The sequence below is a fragment of the Camarhynchus parvulus genome, chromosome 2 (genome assembly GCF_901933205.1).
Source record: "Camarhynchus parvulus chromosome 2, STF_HiC, whole genome shotgun sequence".
Lineage (NCBI taxonomy): Eukaryota > Metazoa > Chordata > Aves > Passeriformes > Thraupidae > Camarhynchus > Camarhynchus parvulus.
In genome coordinates, this window is record NC_044572.1 from 99,444,433 (window position 1) to 99,467,341 (window position 22,909).

The 22,909-nt window shown below is 38.2% G+C and overlaps 1 protein-coding gene across 1 annotated transcript in view; it reads right to left on the reverse strand.

Moving 5' to 3' along the window:
• The window catches only part of GNAL (G protein subunit alpha L), a 182,389-nt gene that overhangs the window by 101,212 nt on the left and 58,268 nt on the right, over nucleotides 1–22,909 (reverse strand). Inside the window, 3 exon segments of the mRNA XM_030967210.1 lie at nucleotides 12,224–12,343; nucleotides 12,518–12,572; nucleotides 13,414–13,486. Of these exon segments, the coding sequence (XP_030823070.1) occupies nucleotides 12,224–12,343; nucleotides 12,518–12,572; nucleotides 13,414–13,486 (248 nt within the window).

The following is a 22,909-nucleotide window of genomic DNA, read 5'->3' on the forward strand; positions in this document are numbered from 1 at the left end:
AAAAGAAGTATTTTAGCAGTAAAAACGGCCCTTCACTAGTAGCCACTCCTTACTATTTTTGCTTCTTTAATCACAATCTACAACACTTTTTCCCACAAACCACAAGTGCTGAATCATGTAAGACCTAAATTGACATAAAAAATAACAAAATTCTGCTACTTGCAGTATTTCCCCAAGGGATATCAAAAATTTCAGACCATTTTCTCTTAGTGACACACAGCATTAGGAACTGCAAAAAAAAGGGCATTTTGTATTTTTAAACATTTTATTTCTCTAATGAGAAGGGTTCAAAACAATGGTGTTCTTTTCTGCTAAATCAGGCAAACCATAATGAACGATTAAGGAACTATGAGCAGATTTGAAAGCACAAATGTCCTTTGTGGTACTGTAAACATTGCCTCTCCAAAATCAGGCTGAAGAGCAATTTATTTTCCATTTTAAGAACAAAAATAAAGTGTGGTCTCCATCTGTATGGAAGAAAATATTAGTCATGGTACAGAATTTTAAAAATGCATCTTCATAAGTCATACATGGCAGTAAAGCAAATGAGAAGACATGTCATTACACATGAAAGAATAGAAAAAATTGAATGCAGTGGATTTTTTGAACAGACTAGTCAACATGTATAACAGATCCTAAAACACCTAAGATAAGGATAATTATCATTAACAGTACCCTTTGGGATCTGCTAATGTGTTGGTACAGAGGCCTTCACACACATTCCTCTTACCTGCAATTGTGGTCAAGCTCTCGGAGAATTATAAAATAATCTATGATAACTCAGTGTCAAAAACTCCCCAAACCCTACCAACAGCAAAACACCAACAAACGACTAGATAATGAAAAAGAAAACAACACCTTGAACATTTTTTGTAGTTTGGGTTTCTCGTTGCCAACAGGGTCTAGTAAAACTAGAAGGGCAACAAGAATGAGCAAAGACACAGAACAAGCCCTGTGAGAGAAGTTAAAGAGACACTCTAAGTGGAAAGACAAATATTTGGAGGTACATGATATGCAGTGATGGGGGCAATGTAGGAAAGATGAAATATTTCTAAAAGAAAAACTAGGGAAGACTCGTGGGCAGCAGGCTTGGAGGGAAAAAAACCAACAAAACAAACAAAAACCTCCAAATCAATTCAATCAATCAAGTGGCACTTCCTCATACAACACATACTTAAACTGCAGAACTCACTGCCATAACTGAAAGCTCACATAGGTTGGGGGACAAAAAAAAAAAAACCCTGGAAGAAAAAGCTACCAAAATTATTAAATCCAGAAATACCACTCCCAGCCAAAAAAACCTCAGCCATAAATCTGTAGAGGCTAGGACAACCAATGTGGGAAACATTACTATGTGCGGGTCCTTTTCCTGTTTCACTATCAGTCACGATCAGAGATGAGATCTGAGGCTAAATGAACCCGTGATCTGAGCTGGTACAGTATTCTTATGGTTTTATTGAGCTGTGCAAATCAATTTAAGGTAAATTATGTAGGACACCATGCATAAAACCTTTCCTTCTGCACAGAAAGTTATGCTGCTGCAGCCTACTGTTCCGCAAGCCTTTTAAAGATATTATTATTAAAAAACCCCACAATATGAAAATGAATCACAGTGATTGAAAAGACCTACTGTTCACAGCTTAATAGCATCCAGAGAACTGTCACTTTTCTGAAAAGGATTTTGCTTATTTCAAGTTCTGTGCCAATCTCTAACCTACACAACTTTACCCACCCCCAAGAAAATCCATAAAAGTGCTCAGCGACCTCCCAAATATAAAATTAACAGGGAAAAATGATCTGCTTGTTTTGTTTTTCCATTGAAAGTATTTGTGATTTTTATATTAATATCACTGCATAACCGGAAGCTCAGCTGCATGAATGCTGTGCTGGCAGTACTAGCTGTGCATTTAGGCCCATATATATCCAACTGTTTAAGCCTTTGCAACATTAGACTCTTGGGAATATAGCTGCTTAGGATGATTTCTGTATTTATGGAATATAATAGTTCTTGCCAGCCTTTCATTCATCAGTGAAAAGAATCAAAACCTGCTCTATCGAACTGAAGGCCAAGGATGAAATTTAATACTTTATTTCTTTAAAATCCAGTGAAAATCCTCTGCAGTTTGAATAGCTGGCTCTCAGAAATGTCAACAGCCATCTTCCTCTATTGACATGATTTTTAGTTCCTAAAATTATTTTTTGATTATGATTTCTCACTTACACATTCTCTGACTAATTATTCTTTTGGTCCATGAATATACCCACACTCTACTGTTGGTTAGCATGTTAAGTTTGCTGCTGTTAAAATCTGGGGAGAAATTCGGCAGATAACAACAGTGAATTCTAGGGATAGGAAAATTGTAGGGATGGGAAAAGAAAAGCTCTACTGTTCAGCTAAAAGCATGCTATCCTAAATAAGCAAGTCTTCTTTTCCCAAAAGGAACAGGCAGCACTGACATCCTGAGATGGAAAGAAAAGCTAAAGTTAGAGGATACCTGTCTGCCAGAAAGAATATTCTCATCCACATTTTAAAAGATACAAATCCTACCATGAAGACTCACTCTGCTGTGATACCGGCTGGAAATCAAATAATTAATGACATGGTTTCAGTAGAATGTGGTGACACCTGACCTCTTCCTCCAGTGACCACATGTTGCTAAATAGTTTTTTCATTCACATTTCTCCTCTGCTTTTTTTTTTTTTTTTTTTTTTTTTTTTTTTGTTTGTTTGTTTTTTGCCTGGAGTTGGTAACTCCTCATGGCACACAGCCTGCACCAAAGGCACTCTGGAGCTGACTGACAATCAGATCCTGCTGCTGTCTGTGGCAGCTGGAGGTTTGCAGGCAAGGGGCAGTTCATTGTCTGCACAGAATGCAGCAAGGACACACTTTCCCCTATTTTAGTTAACTGTTCTTTGCCTTTTCTTGTTTTCTTACCTGACAGTTCTTAAATTTGGTATTATTTAGCTCCTATGAAAGAAAGTATGTGGGTGTATGTTAAGAAAAGAATGATCTGCACAGCTCTGTCACTTAACATCCTCTGGAAGTGAGGGTGGACGTGATCAAAAAGCATTCATCAAATTAACAGAGATAAGAGGGCTTGCATATCTTTAGCCTATTTCATCTTGCTAAACAATTTCAGTTCAAAACAGTGGGATAATTATTTGGATTAAAATATGTTTAAGTCCAACTGACAGCACCAAGAAAACTCAAATGTTATGAATTGGCAGAAGTGTCAGAAAATGTTTACTTTTAAAAGATTTAAAAGGCAGAGTTCATCTCTAGCGTCGACATAGCAGAAAAAATTCCAATATTCTATCTTGCCTAAGGATAAATATCCTTTCAAAACATCCAGTATAGGTTTTTAAAACAAATACTAGTAGATTAATTACAAGAGTACACTTTAAACCAGCCAAAATTAATCCACTGATTTAAAGCAAGAAACCCTAATCTGAATGCTTCATGTGATAGCTGGCATGCTTACAACCAGAGGTAGCTTCGTTCCAAGAAATTATTACAAGTTTACAAAGTAAAAGGCAATCTGAACTTGGAACTGTGTTGTACAAATTACATTCTTCTCCTGACTCCTTTTAAAGAGAAGGCCCTGAAACTTGAATTGAATTTCTTTAACTATAGCAAAACAAATTATGTGACAAGAGTGACAGAACAAAACCATAAACATTTTATGGAAACTTTTAGCAGTTAACTGCAAATGTGCATTTTTCTTGCCTTTATCTTCTTTTTTAGCAGTCCTAATTATATTTATTATAAAGAGCTTCTTAGATCCTCAGAGGAAAGAAATTGTTCATAATACCTTTTGGTTTTTAACCTATCTATTTCAGTGTATGCAAGGTATATATAGAGTCTTCTGTTCACACTATTTAGCTTGTTCTCTGTTCCTCAGCTCAGGTTGCTACCTTCTGCAAACAAAATATCCTGTCTGTGTATGCAGCCTTTGTTGACATTAAAAGAGGTAATCTGCTGTTGACAATAAGTACAAGCCATGGATGAAGCTATGGAGGTGATGAAAAAAACAAGCAAAGGGCTAAGCTCAACACAGTTGCAGAAAGAGAAGCTGCGATCTCATCAGGTGCTGAAGAAAGGGGATTGCAGCTCTTTGCTGCTATGCAGATGAACACTCACTTCTTTGGAACACTAAATAATGACACTAATAATATTATTTGAGTAGGTGATAGTCTTTGTTCCATAGGTTTCCACTGGCTTCAGTGACAAGGTGCATACATGTAATGATTTATCCATGATCTCTAGACTTTTATCATGGTCACTGAAGCAAAAAACAGAGATTCTCCCTAACTAGTAAACATACTACTTTTGCAGAGCAAAAATGGCAAAATCAGAAAATCAACCTGTGATCTTTGGCTTTAGAGATTGAAAGAATTAATTGATAATAAAGACAATTCTGAAACATACTCTGCTACATCTACCTTTTTTCTGGATATGATGGAAAATATGTTTTTATGTAGTTTATAAATAGTGGCAACTCATAAAAAAAATTCAATATCCTTCTTCTGAAAACTGCCACTTTTGAAAGTCTGAAATGTCATGATCGTTCGACTAAATGGGCAATGTGTCTTCATTAAGAGTGTGGTCACTTTTTGCACTTACTTACATTTACTTCCATTTTCATTCAGTTTGATTTACACATAAGCGGAAAAACAAGTGAATTTCTTGCTGTCCAAGAATTTGACATTTGATGTTCATGTCAAATATTAATACATAAACTCCTAGATAATTAAATCTTCTGCGATTTCAGGGCACCTCAACAGTAGTGGTAAAAATGACAAGAACTTTTGTTTCTTGCCTTAAAAAAAGACTGGGAATCAGGATCAGTTTGTGATTCTGGCCAGGCTCCTACACGCCTGTCAAGCATCACCACAAGGATCAGTGCTACTCTGTTGGCTGTTTTTCCAAACCTTGTCTTCTAGGATGGCACAGGACTGCTGCCACCTCAGCATCGCTTTCAGAAGATACCCAGGCAGCAGCCACAATTGTGAAGGAATTCAAAACAGCAAACCCCAAAAGCAACCACATTTTAAAATAAATCTATGTCCTTCCCAGGTCAGTACCCAGGACAATGGCAGTACAGCCTTTAACCTATTAATTCTGCCTTTCTTTAATTCAAAATTAGGGTGTACACTGAAAAATACTTGGTGAACAAAAATATTCTAATGTTCAGAAATGATCCTCTAATACATTTTTGGTTCTGTGAGGAGAATCAGTCACTCCTACTTAAAATGATAATTCAAGTTATTAGTCTTCCTGTTGCCATCAAATCTAATATCCAAATTTAGATGTAAAAATATTTTTATCCTAATAAAATGCAATATAAGTATATGAACTTTTAATCTCAAATTGTAGCAAAAAAAGGCAGAATGTGGCATTTATTATTAATACTTTGCAGTAGTTGACTGGATGCTGGACTGACTGTAAAAAAACCCTCTAATTAATTTGTATAAATAGGTACAAAACTTGGAAGTAATACCAGAAAATGTCATCAGGTTTGGAGACCACAGAAATAACTTAAGTTTTACGTAACAGCAGCAGTAATAATAATAATAAAAGATAATATCTTTCCAGTTTCACAATGAAAGTCTCTGTGTTGTGTGATGATAATAAATAAATCAGGCTGGATAAAGTGTGAATACCACCTCACTATCTGGGAAATCAGACTCACTATATACGACAACAAACATTTAATTTGGTGTTACTATGATGATATAATACTTAATGTAACAGTGAACTTCATTCACAGGCACCATTGTTCATAAGACTTCCTCAAATAATTGCCTTTTCAGAATGGAATTAATTATTTTACACTGTAAGCTACGAAAAATATATATTCTAAAAATGTAAAGTACTTATGAAAAAAGTGAACCTTTTCCAGATATTTCAAAGTTGAATCTGCTCTTAAAAATACTGAGACAGGAAGGCTTAGAAACAAAAGTTAATATTTATTTAACTTTTAAAAATATTTTTAGATTTTAAAAATTTTTTTAAATTTTAATTTTTTTTAAACATTTCTTTAGGTTTTTTTCTGAATACAACTCCTATTTATTAACTTTGGATCATTTGTGATCATGTACAGGATTTCCTATGGCTCTCAGTCCCAGTATTTCTACAGCTAATTGTTGGGGGCCTAAGTAGATCCCTGGGCTCCTTTCCTGGGATACAAATTTAATTCTTTACTTCTCATTGCTATAAACTGTTTTGGGTCAGTGAGTTTGGAACAAGGGATGGAAGAAATATGTTACACTTTTATTGAACAACAATGTTCTACTATAGCAAAAAACTTACTTTATTTTATGCTTGAACCATCAGTTTTTTTGTCTAAAGCAAGCACCATACCAAACACAAACTGTGTATTTTAAGCAAGAAGTCCTGAGCTTCACAGAAGAGCTCTGCTTTATACACAAACCACTCCAATTTTAACTCCCAGTTGTTTTCAGTAGAGTATTTATTAAGGAGATAAAATAAAAGAATTAAAGAAAACCATGGTACAGGTTTGTAATTTTACAGTTCTAGCATATATTATAAATTTGAGAAGTTTAAATGTTTTGAGACTTGTTGATTTGGGGGTATTTTTCCTTTTTTTTTTCCCTCCCAAACTGTTCTATACTTGTTTGTAGTATGATCCCAGTTCCAGTCTCCTGGACTGGAAGTCCTATAAACTACACAGTTAAAATAACAACTGATTAATTCTGAAAGCACAACTGGATTGACTGATCCATCAAAAGAAAACTTACTGCTTACTGAGAACGAGAACAACAGAACAAGTAACACTGAAGTATGTTTTTAGATCTCATGTACGAAATATTTGTAACTTTAACACTGACTAATCAGAACATTAAGGACTCAGTTTGCTGATTTAATGAAAAACAATTTAAGCCACATCTGCATGCAAACAGGTACTTCATATGGAAGAAAAGCTATTGCTGGGCTTTAGCAGAATCTGCTCTTCACATGAAAAGAGCTCAAATTTAGTATTTGCTGTTAATGCATAGTGTGCAGCATGAAAAAACCTGCTACCACAATAAAAACATTTCATGGGTTACCTGATAGCTTCTTCTCCCTAATATCCTCTGCTTTTCAGCATCAGTTCTGTCAATTTTAACCTCTGTATAAAGACTAAGGAGCTGCCAACACCTGTAACAGCATATGTGTTTCCAGCTGTCCTTCTCTGTCAGCCTTCTTCATTAGTTCTTCAGGTGTTATTAATTCAGGGCAGTAATAAGGTTGCCAGACCAACACAACTTTATTGTTGCCTGGCCTTGCAAAAACTTTCTGTATGTGTTTAAATATGAAAATATATGTTTATGTAAATATGAAAATCTACCAATGTGCATCTTAGATCACAGAACACCACAATTTACTTCATTTTTAAAGTCTAGTTGATTTTAAAAAGTTAATACTGATATTAGTATAGAGTAATGTTAAGTACTGCAATCACAGGTAGTTAGAAAAACCTGTGTTCACTCTACCCAAAACAGTAAACAAAGCCCTAAAGTAAAAATTTATATAGAAAGAAAAATCAAGTGAAGCTATTTGAGCAGCAATATTTTCTGCATTCTCGCTTTTATTTTCAGGTAAAATGTATATTTTCACACTCACAAAAAAGATGGGAAAATTGTGAGTTAACTGAATATCAGAAAATGTAAGGTGATGCTATTTTGTAACTCCTTTGGGCTACATCAAAAGGAAACTTAAACAATTTGTGGTCAAATAAAGTGACAGCATTAACTGTACAACCCAAGCAAGTTTAGCCATATATAAACCATACTTATAAAGTTTTTTTTAATCCAGGATAAAGAGTTTCTACAGCCCAACACTACACCTAAGCAAGATTTTCAGTTGCTTCAAACATTGAGATGCACACTGTGAAAAGCAGCCACCTCTAGGCATCAACACAAGATGAAATTTGAATACCAGGTATCAGAAAAATTTGAAATGCTTAACAAAAGTCTATGCAATTTCAAATTCTGAGCAAAGTATTTCTCTTTCTTTATAATGTATAAAGATATTATGAATGTGATGCCCTGATTTTTAAAAAGAAAACCTGAAGGAAAATTAAAGTCATCAGACAGAACTCAAACTCCAATATCTGAAAATGTAAAGCAAACTGCAGACCTGATTAATCTCAAGTACTTTCCCTGTCAATGCCCACATTAACATTTCATTCTTAACAGCTAAATTAAAGAGCTTGCCTGACTAATAAAATAGCTTAAAAAATTATATTTAAAACTCACACACTAAAATCAGCACAAGGGACTGCATTCACACAACTCACCAGTTATGAAGTTTCCAAAAAATACTTTGCTTCCCTAAAACATTCTTTGCAAAGGAAGATGAATCCTTTGAAAACTCTCCCCGCTCCCTAAAACTTGTGAAGTGTTTACATGTTCCCTACTAAGCAGATGTTTTATGTTTGCTGGTAACTGGTTTGTATGGCCAAACACTTGGCAATGCAGCCCAGGGGTAGGTGACCATCACCTGCTATAAACCTACACAAAACTGATCAGATGAGCTTCATTCAAGACATATTTTACGCAAAGTGACTTCATTCGGCTACATTTTCAGGAAAGACAAGGGGGAAAGGAATTATACACTGATCAGCTTTGTAGTTCTCAGAAAATTCAAAAACTTTAACAAAGACAGCTGACCTTGACTATACACAACTTAGCTGATACACCACAGCTATCAGCATAATATGGCCTTAATATGTTCACCCTGATTCACAAAGGACAAAATAATTCCCCATCAATAAAGGATTAAAATTGCAGCAGGTCAATTCCTGTTAACTTTAGCAAATATCAATCAACACATTGCCAAAAATAATAAAAAAAATCCTTTCTGATAGGGCATGCATGCTGCAATTCCAGTGTTAAAGCACTTCCACTGATTCTACCTTTGAGCAAAGATAATGCCTAATCTAATGTCAGGCAAAAATTTATCTTGATTCCTGTCACAACTTCAAGGAAGAAAATACAGTGGACACTTGACTTATTTCTATTTATCAATTTTGTGAAAACTCTAGCTCTAATTCTAATGATTTATAGAATTAGAACACATCAGTAGCCAGGAAATACTTTGTAAAAATTGTACAGTCTTTTATAAAAGCAATGAAAGATTGTGTAAAAATTATAAAACAAATCCAGAAAGCCTTCAATTTTTTTATACCAACTGAAAGAACCATCAAGTTAGCATAACCAAACCATATATATAATGATTTTTTAAACTAAGTAAAACTCTTGTGGGGGGCACTCCACAGACTCTTAAAGTAATGTTAAAACACTGTAAAGAGAAAACCATTTGTTTCAAAATTTGTATCACTACTAAAGAAAACATTCTGCTTATATTTTATAGAGAGGTATGTAATTTTAAAAAAACCAGACAAACAAAGCCCCAGAATATTTTAGTCTAAATATGAAGTCCCTCCCCATATTTACTCAAGTTCTTGGAATTTCAGTCATAAATTGCAATTAAGAGTATGACTTCACCCACAGGAAATCAGTATTTTCATATCCACCTATTTTAAGGGTAATTTTCACAATTAAACGTGTATTAGTTAATTTGTATGCAATTTAAGAATGTCTGTCCAAGCACACCCAGTATGTCATAAATATGCTTAAATTAGCACCCCAGGAGTGTTGATCAGATTGTGCCATCAGTGAAGTTTCTGTATTTTATCAGGGATCTCTCTTTAAAGACTCCTGATAAGGTGCAGTAATTTTCCCACATTTGGCATGCAACGTATCTGAAATCCATCTTCAACTAACACACATCGATTTTTATGACAAAGGTTACATGGCTAATGTCATCCAAAAAAAATGACACATCTGTAATTCAAATTGCAACACTAAGGGTCTTTAACAACTCATTACCATTTGTACTGTCACAAACCCTAAAGCTGCCTCTTTCCTCATTCAAAGGAGGGTAACCTTTGTCACTCTACAGAATGTGCCAAAATGTGCCCCAGAGCTGCCTACATCAGCATTTTCCCCTCCACAACTATTCTGAAGTAAGGATGATTAGCCCTAAAGTCCTGCATGTCTACTGCTGAACACTCGGTTTGGGCTCAGAAGGCCTTACTCCATACATCAGCTATTAATTACAGAATCAGTAATGCTTAGCAGAGGATGCCTGACTGATTACTATCCAAGTATTTATTTTTATATCTGTCCTTATCCAAAAATACTAAATGGGTCAAAATTTATTTCAGCTGGAAACCTAATTTTACTTTATCATTGGCTTAAACTGGAGTAAAATCAAGCCCTGAAGCACAATAGCATTTTTTTAAATCTGCCTTGCTCACAAATCCTCCTGGAGATAAATAACATTCGAACCAAGAAAAATTTAAAAGCCCCCAAAAATCTTGGCATACTTTACATTTTACAAATATTAAACCTATTAATTGAGCTGAGATGAAAACAGAAGGGAAAATATGAAAGTGACACAGAAATATATTTACTTCTAAATCAGCATTAGATTTCTCTTCTTCTTTTAAACTTTTAACAACCTTTTAAATATTTTTTAAATTAGAACTAATAATTGACACTATTTAAATAACACAATGGTATTTTCAAAAAACCTATTTAGTTAAAAACCACTTATTAATATTTTTATTTTAAACCAAAATGGACTATGAATTGAGATTTCAAATGAATTATTAATTGTTTCAAGGTCCACTGGGTCCTATTCTTTTCCCCTCCAAGAAGGTTAAATTTTCCTCTATATAAAATACCAAGCCATGAATCAAATTTGACTAGATATAGCCAGCTTCTGTGAAAAAGGAGAAAATTTGAAAGCAATAATAAAATGAAAACATCTCCAGCCCTATGAAAAGTCCAGTTTAGCCTTCTTTTATCCCAGAAACTCAAAAGAACATATGTACTATAGAGAACTGCAAAGTTTATGTATCACCATTTTTTTACTCCTCTAAGGATCAAAAGTCAAGAAAAAAAAATCCACATAAAATGAGCAACAAATGCCTCAGAACTGTAATACCTGCATAACACAAATACTTAATGTCAAGCTCACATTCCATTTCTAAAAAGAGCTTCTCATTTTCACTAACTTACATCCACCAATTGAGCAATTATGCAATATGTGGGTGTACCTTGCAGTCTTTTTTTTAACATCTGCATTCTGTATTAAATTCTAACTGTACAAGATGTCTGATAATTTTTCTTTATCTTGAACCTTCAAAGTGGTAGGTTTACCAGAGGCAAAACCACACATCAGAGAATATGAGTCATATAACAAAGAAAGGACTCTTCCCCTTCTCCTCCTTGCACCCTGAAGCCATAATAACCTAAAGACACTCTACTGTAAATGGCTTCTTTGGCAGTATTGATAGCATGTACAACTCACAATCATTTAGCCAACAAATGAAGATATTTTTAAGTCCTTACTGTATCCATAACAAATTGCTTTCAGTACCATTTTAAGGCAAATTAAAACTGTGCTACAGCAAAAATAAAATTCAGAATGTCTATGCATTTGCTTTCTTGTCATGCATAAAGAATGAAACATTCTATGCATATGCCTATAAATAATAACATAAAAAGATAAAAATAATGTACGATGCCTATGCAAGTTAATCTGAAAAGTATCTCTCATTTGTATACAAAAGATCAGCCTCCACACAAGTCCCACATTGATTCCTTATCAAATTAAGGCAACATTTACATACAAGCAAACCACTGCCAATGCCAACTACAATACACGAGGAAGCAAAGCACCTCACTTGACCACTGCTTACGCAGGTTTCCACTCTGAAGTGCAGTAAGTATGGGAAACAACACTGAGGCCACTCTACCCTTTTATTTCCTCTTATATCCTTTTCTGCAGGTAGACAGTAACTCCTCAGATTAACATCCTGCATCTGATTCCATGTAGGAAATCAGCTTTCAACAAAGTCTTATTTGATGTGTCAATATGTAAGATTGCATCAGAAAATCTGAAGAGGACTAAATGCAGAAACAGCATTTAGAAACATTAGCAAATTAATCCGCAACAACAAAACCTTGCGCCACTAAAACAGGTGCAATCACCACAGTCTTGTAGGAAAGTTAACAGAGGTGATGCTGGCATAAGAACTTTCTGTGACCATCTTCCAAAGAGTAAATAACCCCAATGTTTCAGTAAATCCAAGTGAAGCAACATATTCCCCCTTGAGCACAATAAATCAGTGGTTTCTATTCTTACCTGTGTATAGTCAAAGTCAGAAAGAGGAGCTATACTCTTGATGTAGTCCATTCGAAATTGGTTTTCTGGGTTGGCCAATGGAACTGGGGGTATTAAAGTGCTCATAGCTGAAACTATAGTCTAGAATTGGATAAAACAAAAAAACAAACACATTAATCTGGATACAGGATCAATAGAAGATAATCCAATCTGACCAGCAAAATGGGATTTCTCTCATCACAATCTTGGAAAGCATAATCCTTATAATTTCCAGTACAAACAAGCATGTAAGAACAGTATAAAGTGTGTTCTTACCACAATCGCATCTTTAACGTTTTTCCGAATATCCAGTATTTTCTGTTTCTTTTCTCTGCATTAAAACAGAAATATGAACACTTTGATTTTTTCTTCCAAAGCAGTTCAGTCACTTGATTTAATTTTTTTTTTCACTGATGGCTTGTTTATCTGCTCTTCAAACATTAAAACATACTAATAGTAAAAAAAAAGGCAAGACAAATACATTTTGCCCTTATCCATTTTCTTGCATAGTATAAAGAGCAATGCACATTCATCTCTAATATATTTTTTTAAATCATTCAATCATAGCCACATCTGCAAAGCTTCCCCTGATGGAACTGGAAGTCATTCTTTCATTTCTACAGCATGATATAAACATGTTCTAAATTAACAACATGTAGGTGAAGGCTAACAAATATCTAAAATAAATGCTGTGGATTAATAATGATTTCTGGCAAAGAGTTCTTTAGAGAGAAAATGATGTAGCCTCACAAAACAGGAGGATTTCTAACAAATAGGCAAAATTAGTTTCAGTTTTATGCTAACCCCAGCACCGGAAAAACAGCACACAGTGTCATCTGATTATGATTTGACATGTATTTTTATATTACAGACAGATGCAATATTTGGTTATTTGCTTCTATGTAAAAAGTAGTCGCCATGTTGTTGCTACACAGGGGCCTGTCAAGCGCTGCAGTAGCAACAGTGTAAAATACAGTAGAGGGGCCAGAAGGAGAAAATGCAAACATACAATAGCAGCAATTTCCTTATTCTCACTCCCCTTCCTCCTGCACAACACAGTGTCAAGCCACCAAAACACAGGGGATGAGAGGAGAAATTTCCTAGTGTACTGTGTGTTAACCTGTTTCCAACATTTAAGGAAAAATAAGGCACAAAGTGTCAATAATTCTTACTCTGAATTAAATCCATTGACATGTAGGATTCGCATTTGTTTCACAATAGTGCTTTTTCCTGACTCACCAGCCCCTAAAAGAGAAAGAAGGAAAGGGAGAACATTGTGATACACGGTTCAGGCTGGGTGGTCAGAGAGTTTTTTTGGTTTGTTTTTTTGGTTTTTTTTTGGTTCTTTTGGACGCGACAGCATCTCCCACCTCGGCAGCATTTCTGTATGTGTGCATCCATGTGGCTCAGGCGATCTGTGGACGCCTCGCTTATTGCTCAATAAAGCAGCCCACATTTTCCATGGCCAAGGCGCACGCCGCATCTCCCCTCCCGGCGGGCTGGGGCTGCTGCCCCCTGCTCGCCCCGCTCGCCCCGGCCCCCACCTCTGCCGCTTCCTCCTTACCCAGCAGCAGCAAGCGGTGTGTCGCTTTATAAGCCAGCCTCTCTTTCTGCAACTGCTTCTCTATTTTTTTGTTGGCTTCTCGCTGCGCTTTCTCATCGATACGCTGATCCTCCGTTTTGCTGTTGCCCAAACACCCCATAGCCGCTGCTCAGGGTGGATGTCAAATCGCTGCCTTCTCAGATTTAGTATTTACAAGGGGGAGGGAGCGGGGGGGAGGCAGAAGACAAGTCTTTATATCCGTGTGTGTCCCTGCGACGGTTTCTCTCCGCTTCTTCCCACCCGGCTCGCTCACATAAAATGGTCTCTGGCCGCTTTCCGATCGCAGCGGAGTTGGCTGCTTCGCTCCCCACCAGAGATGCGGAGAGCAGGCGGCAGAGGCAACCCTGCCCCGGCGGGGAGGGGGTGGGGGGAGAAAGCTGTGCAAAAATGCCTAACATGCAACGAGAGGGAGAAAAGGGCTCCTCCTGGAAACCAGCCGGGTGCCGCTCTCCGCTCTCCCTCCCCACCGCGCACACAATCCCTATATTTCTCTGTAAAGGTCTATTTTTGTCTTCCTAACTCAGCACTGCCTCTTTCTGCGAGACCAGGAAACAGCCCCGCTACCAGCCCAACGCGCAGGGAAGCCGAAGGAGAAAGGTAAAAGCCGGACGGATCTACCTGGATCCTGCGGGGCCGGGGCCGGGCGGCGCCGCGGGGTCCGCGCCCCCCGCCCGCCCCGCCCGGCGGCCCCGGCCGCGCTGCTGCTGCCAAAACCCGGAGCTGGCACCGCCGCCGCGGGACCTGCGGCCTCCGGACCCCCGCCCGCGGCCTGCCGCAGGGGCAGCCAGCTGCGGGACGCGGCGCTCGGGCACCGGGGGGCCTTTCCCGACCTTTCCCCGCGCTCCTCGGCGGTACTGGAAGAGCCTGGCCGCTACCGGAGCGAGGGCTGGCACTGCCGGGTGCCCAGGCTGGCACAGGTGATGGCTGCCATCGTGACCGAGCTGCGGGAGCAGCGCCGGGAGCCAGCCCCTGGCACCGGCGTGTGGGAGCGGCCGGGGTCTGCCCGCGTGAACCCCGACACACAGAGCACGCGTATGCACAAACACCCTGCCTCGACTGCTTAACCGACAAAATGTCCCTTGCCACACAAGTAGTCACGGCAGCACATGGGCCGTTTTTTCCCCTTGAATATTCCAAACCGCATCAGCTGAACCAGAAAATGAAGCTATCCAAACAGCTCATGATAATGTGCAATACGAACATGATAATATGCATGTCTAGTATCACTACAACAACAAATGTCGACAAGAAACCATATCTCTGTTCCTTCATTTGCCTCCATTTTAGATCCTAAAATGAAACTTCAAGCTAGACAACCCTATAGGTATTCCTTTTTGCTTCAAATCTCTTGCCTTGCAAACTGGCACCTCAGTGCAAAAGCAGCAGTACAGCACCTGGCTCGTCCTAAACTCCCCCTGCATAGAAACCACCTGCACTGCTCAGACGTGATGCACTGAGACACAAGAACACTAGAAAAAGAATGGATGTTACTCTGCAGTCCCCAAATACTTTCAGCTTTTATCTCCAAATAGTCCCCCATACTTTCAAAGATGGCTTACTGAAAAATTAATATTTTGATAGATACATACGCGTGCAAAATTCTGGTCACAACTAAAATCAAAGAGAGATTGCCATCAACTTCAATCAAACAAAACAGTATTTTAATCTAAAATGTATTGGAAAGTATGTAGCAAAAAGAAACTAGATTTTACAAGCAGAAGGATTTAGTTTAACTGTTTTTGGTTTTTTTCAATGGCTCCCTCACTCAGGTGGGAAATGCTGAATCAAGTAAGAGAAACTGGTACTGTCTTAATTTGAGCACACATCAGAGGAAGGTGAAAAGGGCAGAACTCAGAAAATGAACAGGTACTGCTCCACCTGTAGTTGGGTATGTGGAGTTTTCAGGAGACTAGGAAATTCAAGTGCCAGATATGTGGTTTTATGGTACTACTTGATCTTGACCCTGGAAGCTGTTTTCATCTTCCCTCTTACATAGGTGGGGGGAGCTGGGCTAACACACTACAGGATTGACAGGATCTGCCAAGTCAAAATATGCATTTTTAAAGTGTTTCTGAGCTGCATTTTTTTAGGACAGACTGCTTTTTTTCCTATTGACATTCTTCTGTCTGGAGAGATAAAAAGCACCTCAGATACAGATACGTTTGGAAGCACAGTTCAGGGTGACTGCTGGTTTTGGAGGCGGTCAGATACAGGACATATGATGAATAGCTTTTGTGAAGAGCAGTCATGTTTGCTCCCTGCCACAAAACTGAATGGTTTGGTTAGAAATCACTAATTGGGTCTGAATTTTCATAGTCCTTCCATGTCAGAAGCTGTAATTTATGATGCCCAAGATGCGTGCAGCCATATTCATTACCTGTGTAAATACCTCAGTTTGAGACCTAAGTCCCAAACCTGGCTAGTGTCAGTTGGTCAGCAGGAATCTGCCTTGTTTCTTCCCCTCCTCTCCCCAGCAGTTTTCCTCTTTCATGTAATAATACTGGGATTTTTGGTGCAGACTTGTTCCCAGCTTTGAAACAGCTCAGTGCCAATAAACAGAATTTTACATGATCCTGGTATATCCCGCTTTTACCTTTCTCCAAAAGAGGGAAAGTGCTTCTCATTTCCTCTCTCCCCCTCGAAAAACCCCATTGACCCCTTTGGGTCTCTTCCTCCTGAGATAAGATCACACAGTTCAAGAATGAAACGCACAAGCAACCTGTGCCCAGAAAGAACTTTTAGCTGTAATTATATTCCCAACCCTCCTTTGCTTTTCCCAAACACAGCACTTATCCCAACATAATTGAACTACAAAATCCTAGAAGCAATAATAAACAACAGAGAAATTTTCACCCCCTTTGGACACAGCTCTTTTTTTCTTTTTTCCAGAGAGAAACCATAGCTATCATATATGAATATGCCTCTTCTGCACACAGATAAATCTAGAACTCTATAAAAGGTTGCAGTGGTGCTGCTTCACCAAACCAACTTCCAGTACAAACTGCAAACAGGAATAAAAACAAAATCCCAGACAAAGGAAAGAAGACTTTTCCTGGTTTTCCCCTCTCTTCTGAGGCAACCAATGTGGGATCCTCCTTGAGTTCCTGAAGGATGAGCTATTTCACATTGCTTCTGCCCCTTCATATCAGGCAGCATATTTATACATACATACATACATTTATATATGCACATTTACATATGCATATATTTATAAATATAAGTACACACGGAGTGGATATCAGTGTGAAAAAACAAGATTTGCCTTCTACTTTTGTGCTAAATTTGGTGCTATTGCCTCATGAAACCAGGCAATACAGCATAAGCCCTCCTGGGGGGAAACTGGAGACACCTTTACTTCCTGCTTTTCTCTTTGAGTTCCCACCTCAGGATGCACTGTTTGTGAGCCTCAGGCTGAATGTTGGGGAGCACAAGCTGCTTGCTTGAGGCCATATTTGCATTTTTGTATGGAGGAGGATTGACAGCTCAGCTGAAGCCACACAGGGTGGCCACCCCTGCCACAAAGTGAGTCTCGTTTCTTGCGCCGGTTCTGCTTGGAGTAAGAAGGGACAAAACCTCAGTAAGAATGAATGTGGAGCTCCTACAGATGCAGCTAAAGAGACCTGCTCTGGTTGCCCCTCCAATCCAGAGCAGGACTGATGCAGAGCTTTTTCTTGCAAACACTAGGTAAAAGTGAAGAAGGTTTCCGTACAGCAACCCTGCAGACCATTTGCAGCCCATCTCCCCTTTACACTGCCTCCTTTGAGCTTTGGATCCATTTTTTAAGAAAGAACAAATGGAAAGATGGAGGTAATCAAAAGCATAGGAGGGGCCTAAGCCACGGGTAAAGAGATTCTTCCAGCTTGGCAGTCTTCCTGCCTCAACTTTCACAGGGATCTCTGAACTCTCTCCTGGCACTACCCTCAAGTATGGGCACTGTACTAGGTGAGTAACACTGGTGCCCTGATCTCTGCTTCTCCTCACTGACCTCTCTTTTTCATGTAGCCTACTGCTGGCAAATCAGGATATGCAACTCACTAGTGGTTGAGTTTTTACTCCACCTCAGCATCAAACTCGGGAGGAAAAAAAAGAGAAAAATGAATTGTAACTGCATAGGTATGCAAGAAAAAGAATTCTTTCTCTCTAGTAATAAAATACTGGTAAGTTTCTTTCTCTGTGGATGTCAAATATTAACACAAAAGTACACACTCTGTGGAAGGCTACATTTGGAGTTTTATAAGATACGTGAACCAGGAACCAAAAAAAATATGACTCTAACTGTGTTAAAAATACTGACTAAGGGTTTAGGAAAAAACAGCATGTACTTTGCAGTGAATATCACACTCAAAACCAAATCTAACTTTCATCCTTTTCTTTAAATCCATGACCTCAAGAAAGTCATTACAATTTTTTGAGAGGGTCTCATCTGTTTTAAGAAGCAGGATGGGAGACATGCCAGAAAAGATGAGGTATGCATTTGCACAGTGACTGTGGACCTGATCCCGAACTGCCTTCACATCCATTGATTAAGGACAAATTCACTCATGCAGAAGAGAGCCAGGCAATGCTGACAGGCCTGGCAAAGCTCTGAGTAGGTCCTTGGCTCCTTGACATGGTTGTTTCCCAAGCCATACTGCTTTACTTGGCAGCTGCCACTGTGTAACTCACCTGACAAACCACCTTCTCCTGTGCCCACTCCTCTCCCATCTTGGTGCAGCACAGAGAGCAAAAGGGAGAAAGCAGCAAAAGGGAGAAAGCAGGTGACATGATGGAGAAGAAGGCTGTGGGCTCATGATAATAGTCTGAAGAAAAAGAAAAGTTTTTCAAGAAAAACTGCAGGCAGCAGTCCACAGAAACTAAAATGATAGCCTTTAGCCCTGAGAAAGCATCTGTGAAGGGGAGGATTAGATCTAGCAGGAGGCAGATGCTCCTTGGGAAGCCTGTGTAGAAAAGCATCAGGTGAAAAGCAGATTTGCAGTATGATTACACTAAAGAAAGAAGACAATCCTCTTTGATTCAAGCTAGTTATTGCTCATCCAAGCTAGTTATTCCTCATCCATGTCCCAAAGAAAGCAGAGGGAACAGGGAACTTCTGCTAGGGCCATCCCATCAGCTCAGGGCTTCCCTTTACACCCTTACTGGTAAAATAATTTCAGTGTTTATTCTTGTCTTTTCTGACTAGAAATCCCTTATCTGTGAGGAAAGACTCACATGGCATCATTCCACACAGGTCCATCTGTTGGTACCAGAGGCAGAAGCAGCTGATTGAAACTAACACAAATCCAGCAATGTCCTACTAGCATTGAAAAGACTAAGCAATCTCCTGTGGTTTAAATATTCTTACATACTACAATGAAATAACATTTTTAAACAAAATGACACAGATGCATTTGCAATAAGCAAAAGGGATAAGTTTTTGATGAATTTGCAAGACAACAGTATTATAGGATATGTTACATTTTTGGCAAAACACGAGGCACTTTGCTGTCAGTATTCCAGTTTATGAAGAATTTTACTTGGCTGGACACTCCAAGGGCACTTCCCCAATTTTCCCTTCCCCCTCCCCCCGCCCCCCCTTTAACAAATAATACATTCCCATTTTAAGGCAGTGGAAAATTAGTTCTAATCAGTTGTTTAGGGGAGTCATTAGAATTAAATAGATTAAAACCAGGCAAAACATGCTAATATTGCCCTAATTTAGAAGTGAATTAATCAATAAATAAAGAAGTCAGCTAGAATTATAGCTGAAGTTATCACTTTCAGAAAAGGAGTAAAACCTATACAGGAGACATGTCCTGGATTTGCTGCAACATGCTGACTAACATCTTGCACAGCTGTAACAGCAAAGCCAGATCATCTGTGTGCAGTTTGTAAAAGCTTTTGTATGTCATGTAAGATTTTGCATTTAATAATAAATGCTCAGGTCAACCACCATGATCTCACTAGCTGGACAGGAACAAAAAACTGGAAGGAAAACTAACTTGTGGGACACTGAACATCCGTGTGACGTGCCTTAACCTCACCTTTAATTTCAAGGCACATCTTTGAGTAGGACTCTCACAGTCACTGTCTCCACCCCAACATTCTGCTGAGCTAGATTTTCTCTACATTTACCCCAAACACATCTGACCTGTCATCTCCTTGTATTACCCCTCTATCTTGATATAAACTTAGAGATACTTTTTAGTTTCTTCTCAGTTGTTTTAACTTCTCTGCTCCAGAAAATAAGTTTTAGCTACCCCAGGAAATGGTTGTTTTTTAAATAAAAAAAAGGAAGTACATGTTTAAAAAGTTGTGCTCTAATTCCTGTGAGTGCCTGAATGGTTAGTGGTATCTCTCCACAGAAAATTGTTACAAATATAGAAAATCACTGCATACAACTACCTTAGCATGAAGTGGAGAATTCTGTAACTGGTTCTTAACCCTGTTTAAGGATCCCAACATGCAATTACACACAAGAGCAGTCATTAAAAATTCGCTTCAGGAAATAAGGTTCCCAGTAAGTTGGTAGCCTCATGCACTCACAACCTGATTTACATAAATAATATTTACCACAGAAATACAGCTTTTGCTTGACTGCATGAGTAGCAAATCCAGATAAAATATCAAAACTTACCGAATAAAAAACAACCCAGTATTTTTCTCCTTATGCATCTAATTTTTTAAACTATACATCTGCTTGTAACAAATACCTGTTGAGTCATGTTCTGCTCGGCCTTTTGTGATGTTAGATCTTAAATTTCCTGTAAGTATTTCTAGAGTATATTTGTACAAAGCCGATGATCTCTGGATTAAATAGCTCTCACATATTTGCTCATAATTGAAGAGACATGGCTTGTTGACCCACGTGGTCCTTTCCACAACAAGGTTTATGTTACAATTAAACTTTAGGCTTTCATGACATGAATTTATTTATTTCTCTGCACAGAGAAAATGGTCAATATGAAGACTAAGCAGATACATTACTTATTTAGACACACACTATTCCATCTGCATACCTATGTGGCAGAGGGGGAAATACAATCTTTAAGTGTGATAATCTCCTGGAAAGTAAGTCTATTTTTTTCTCTTTTTTTACTGTTTACTTACTCACTTTATTCACTGCTAGTCTCAAATACTATTCTGATAGAATGAGTTCATGAAATTCAAACCCATATGATTTTACTGATCTTATTTTTACTAAAACCCAAAAGTTTTTTCTAGCATCTACTGGGTTGCTTGTATAACATGGATTAGATTCTTTGGAGCAAATATTTCTCACAGGATCATTTCACTGGGGTGAAAGGTGATAAAAGCATTCGTGCACGACGGAGAAGGGGAAAGGTTGAAAAGTCCACAGAACTTGCAGACATTTTGGAACAAGCCATTTAATAAGTTACTGAGGAATCAGTATTTTCTCACATACTTTGGGAAAGAAATAGTTTGTTTTTACAATAAAAACACACAATGTGAGAAAACTTCCTGAACTATGGTAACATTTTCGCTGGGTTTAAAGTTTCAGACTTATTAACAATGGTGCCATGTTTCTGTACAATCTGCATAACTGTAGGTTTGGTTTTGGTTGTTTTTTGGTTTGAGGTTTTCTGGTTTGTTGGTTTGTTTGTTTTTTAAGGAGACCCATTCTAGCTTGATGCCTTGCAACCTCCTTAAATTTTAAATTCTAATGCCCCAATGATGCAGCACCATGCTATGCAGAACTACCACAGCAGTGTCTGAAGTTAGGAATAGCACAAGTGCAAAAGGGGTTCAATCCAGCAATTTCAGCTAATGCAGCTGCTCAGACACTGCACTGTATTTTTTAAAACACTGAGAAGGTTTTAGAAAGCTTATAGCTGCTTGGAATATTTAACAATTTACAACAACACTTAAATCGTCAACCAATTTGCCTACCAATCCTAAAACATTTAAAGGGCTTTAAACCTACCCATATGCAGACTCTTCCTGCTCAGAATCAGCTACACACAATCTGCCACCCACATCACTAAACACAATGACAAGATTATGCTTCCATGTCTTTGCAGCCTATTCTTCACAATATGCAAATCTTCAGGAACTGCATTTCTGATCCCAATGCAACAGCACAAAAGCCGTTGTCGTAAGAAATGGTTTAACCTGTCAGCAACACTGTCACCACAATTACTACCACTAATAAAGATATAATCATAATCTGCCACTTAAGGATCATTAGATACATTATGACTATTGTATTCTATTACATAGTTCCTTTACATGGACACTAATTGAGAACACTTGATTTAAATAAAATCAAGCACTACAAATTTTCATTGACAATTCTGTTTTTAACCTTTAGACAGCATAGGGTGCTGCTTGCTGATGTAGGGAAAACCAGCTATTAAAAAGGCTAACCCTGCAAAATGTTTATCAGAAATACAAACCACTGTAACACTGTATACAAAGAGGAGAGCTTGGAAGAAGCACACAAGGATGCTCTGTCTGAACATGCAAATGACTTACATTAAGCTAGGTTAAAACTCCTCAGTACCATTCACATGCTTGTGGTCCATGCAACAATTTACAGTGTGTTTGGGAATGGACAGCTGTACGTTCAGAAAGATTCAAGGTTTGTATCTGTAAAAGGCACAGAGTGCATGACAGAAGTTTATTCAATGTAATTATTTTCATGTAATTGAAATTTGCTCAATTACATAGTTTCTGCAGCCTCATTTATTGAGGCTGCAGAAACTATGAAAAAAATAGCAAATGCCTAAATATGAGTTGTATATTCATCTCAGATGCAGCTCTTCTGCATGTGTCATAGAGTCCTCCCCTCTGAAAGCTTAATTTCTCAAAATATTTCATCTCATAGTGACCATGAGCTGTCAGAGTGACCATGAAAACAAATCAAAACTAAACAAGGATATGCCCTCCCCACCTCACCAAACTGGAACACTGCAAAGGGCTCTTGCAGGCAATGTTGGATCCACATCTGTGGGTCAGGACCACTGGCTTTGCCTTACAGAAATCAAAAGGCATGTTGCTGCTTTCCAGAGAAGTACCAGAGAGCTTTCCCATGACTAGAGAAAAAGATTTAATATATTCCAAACTGA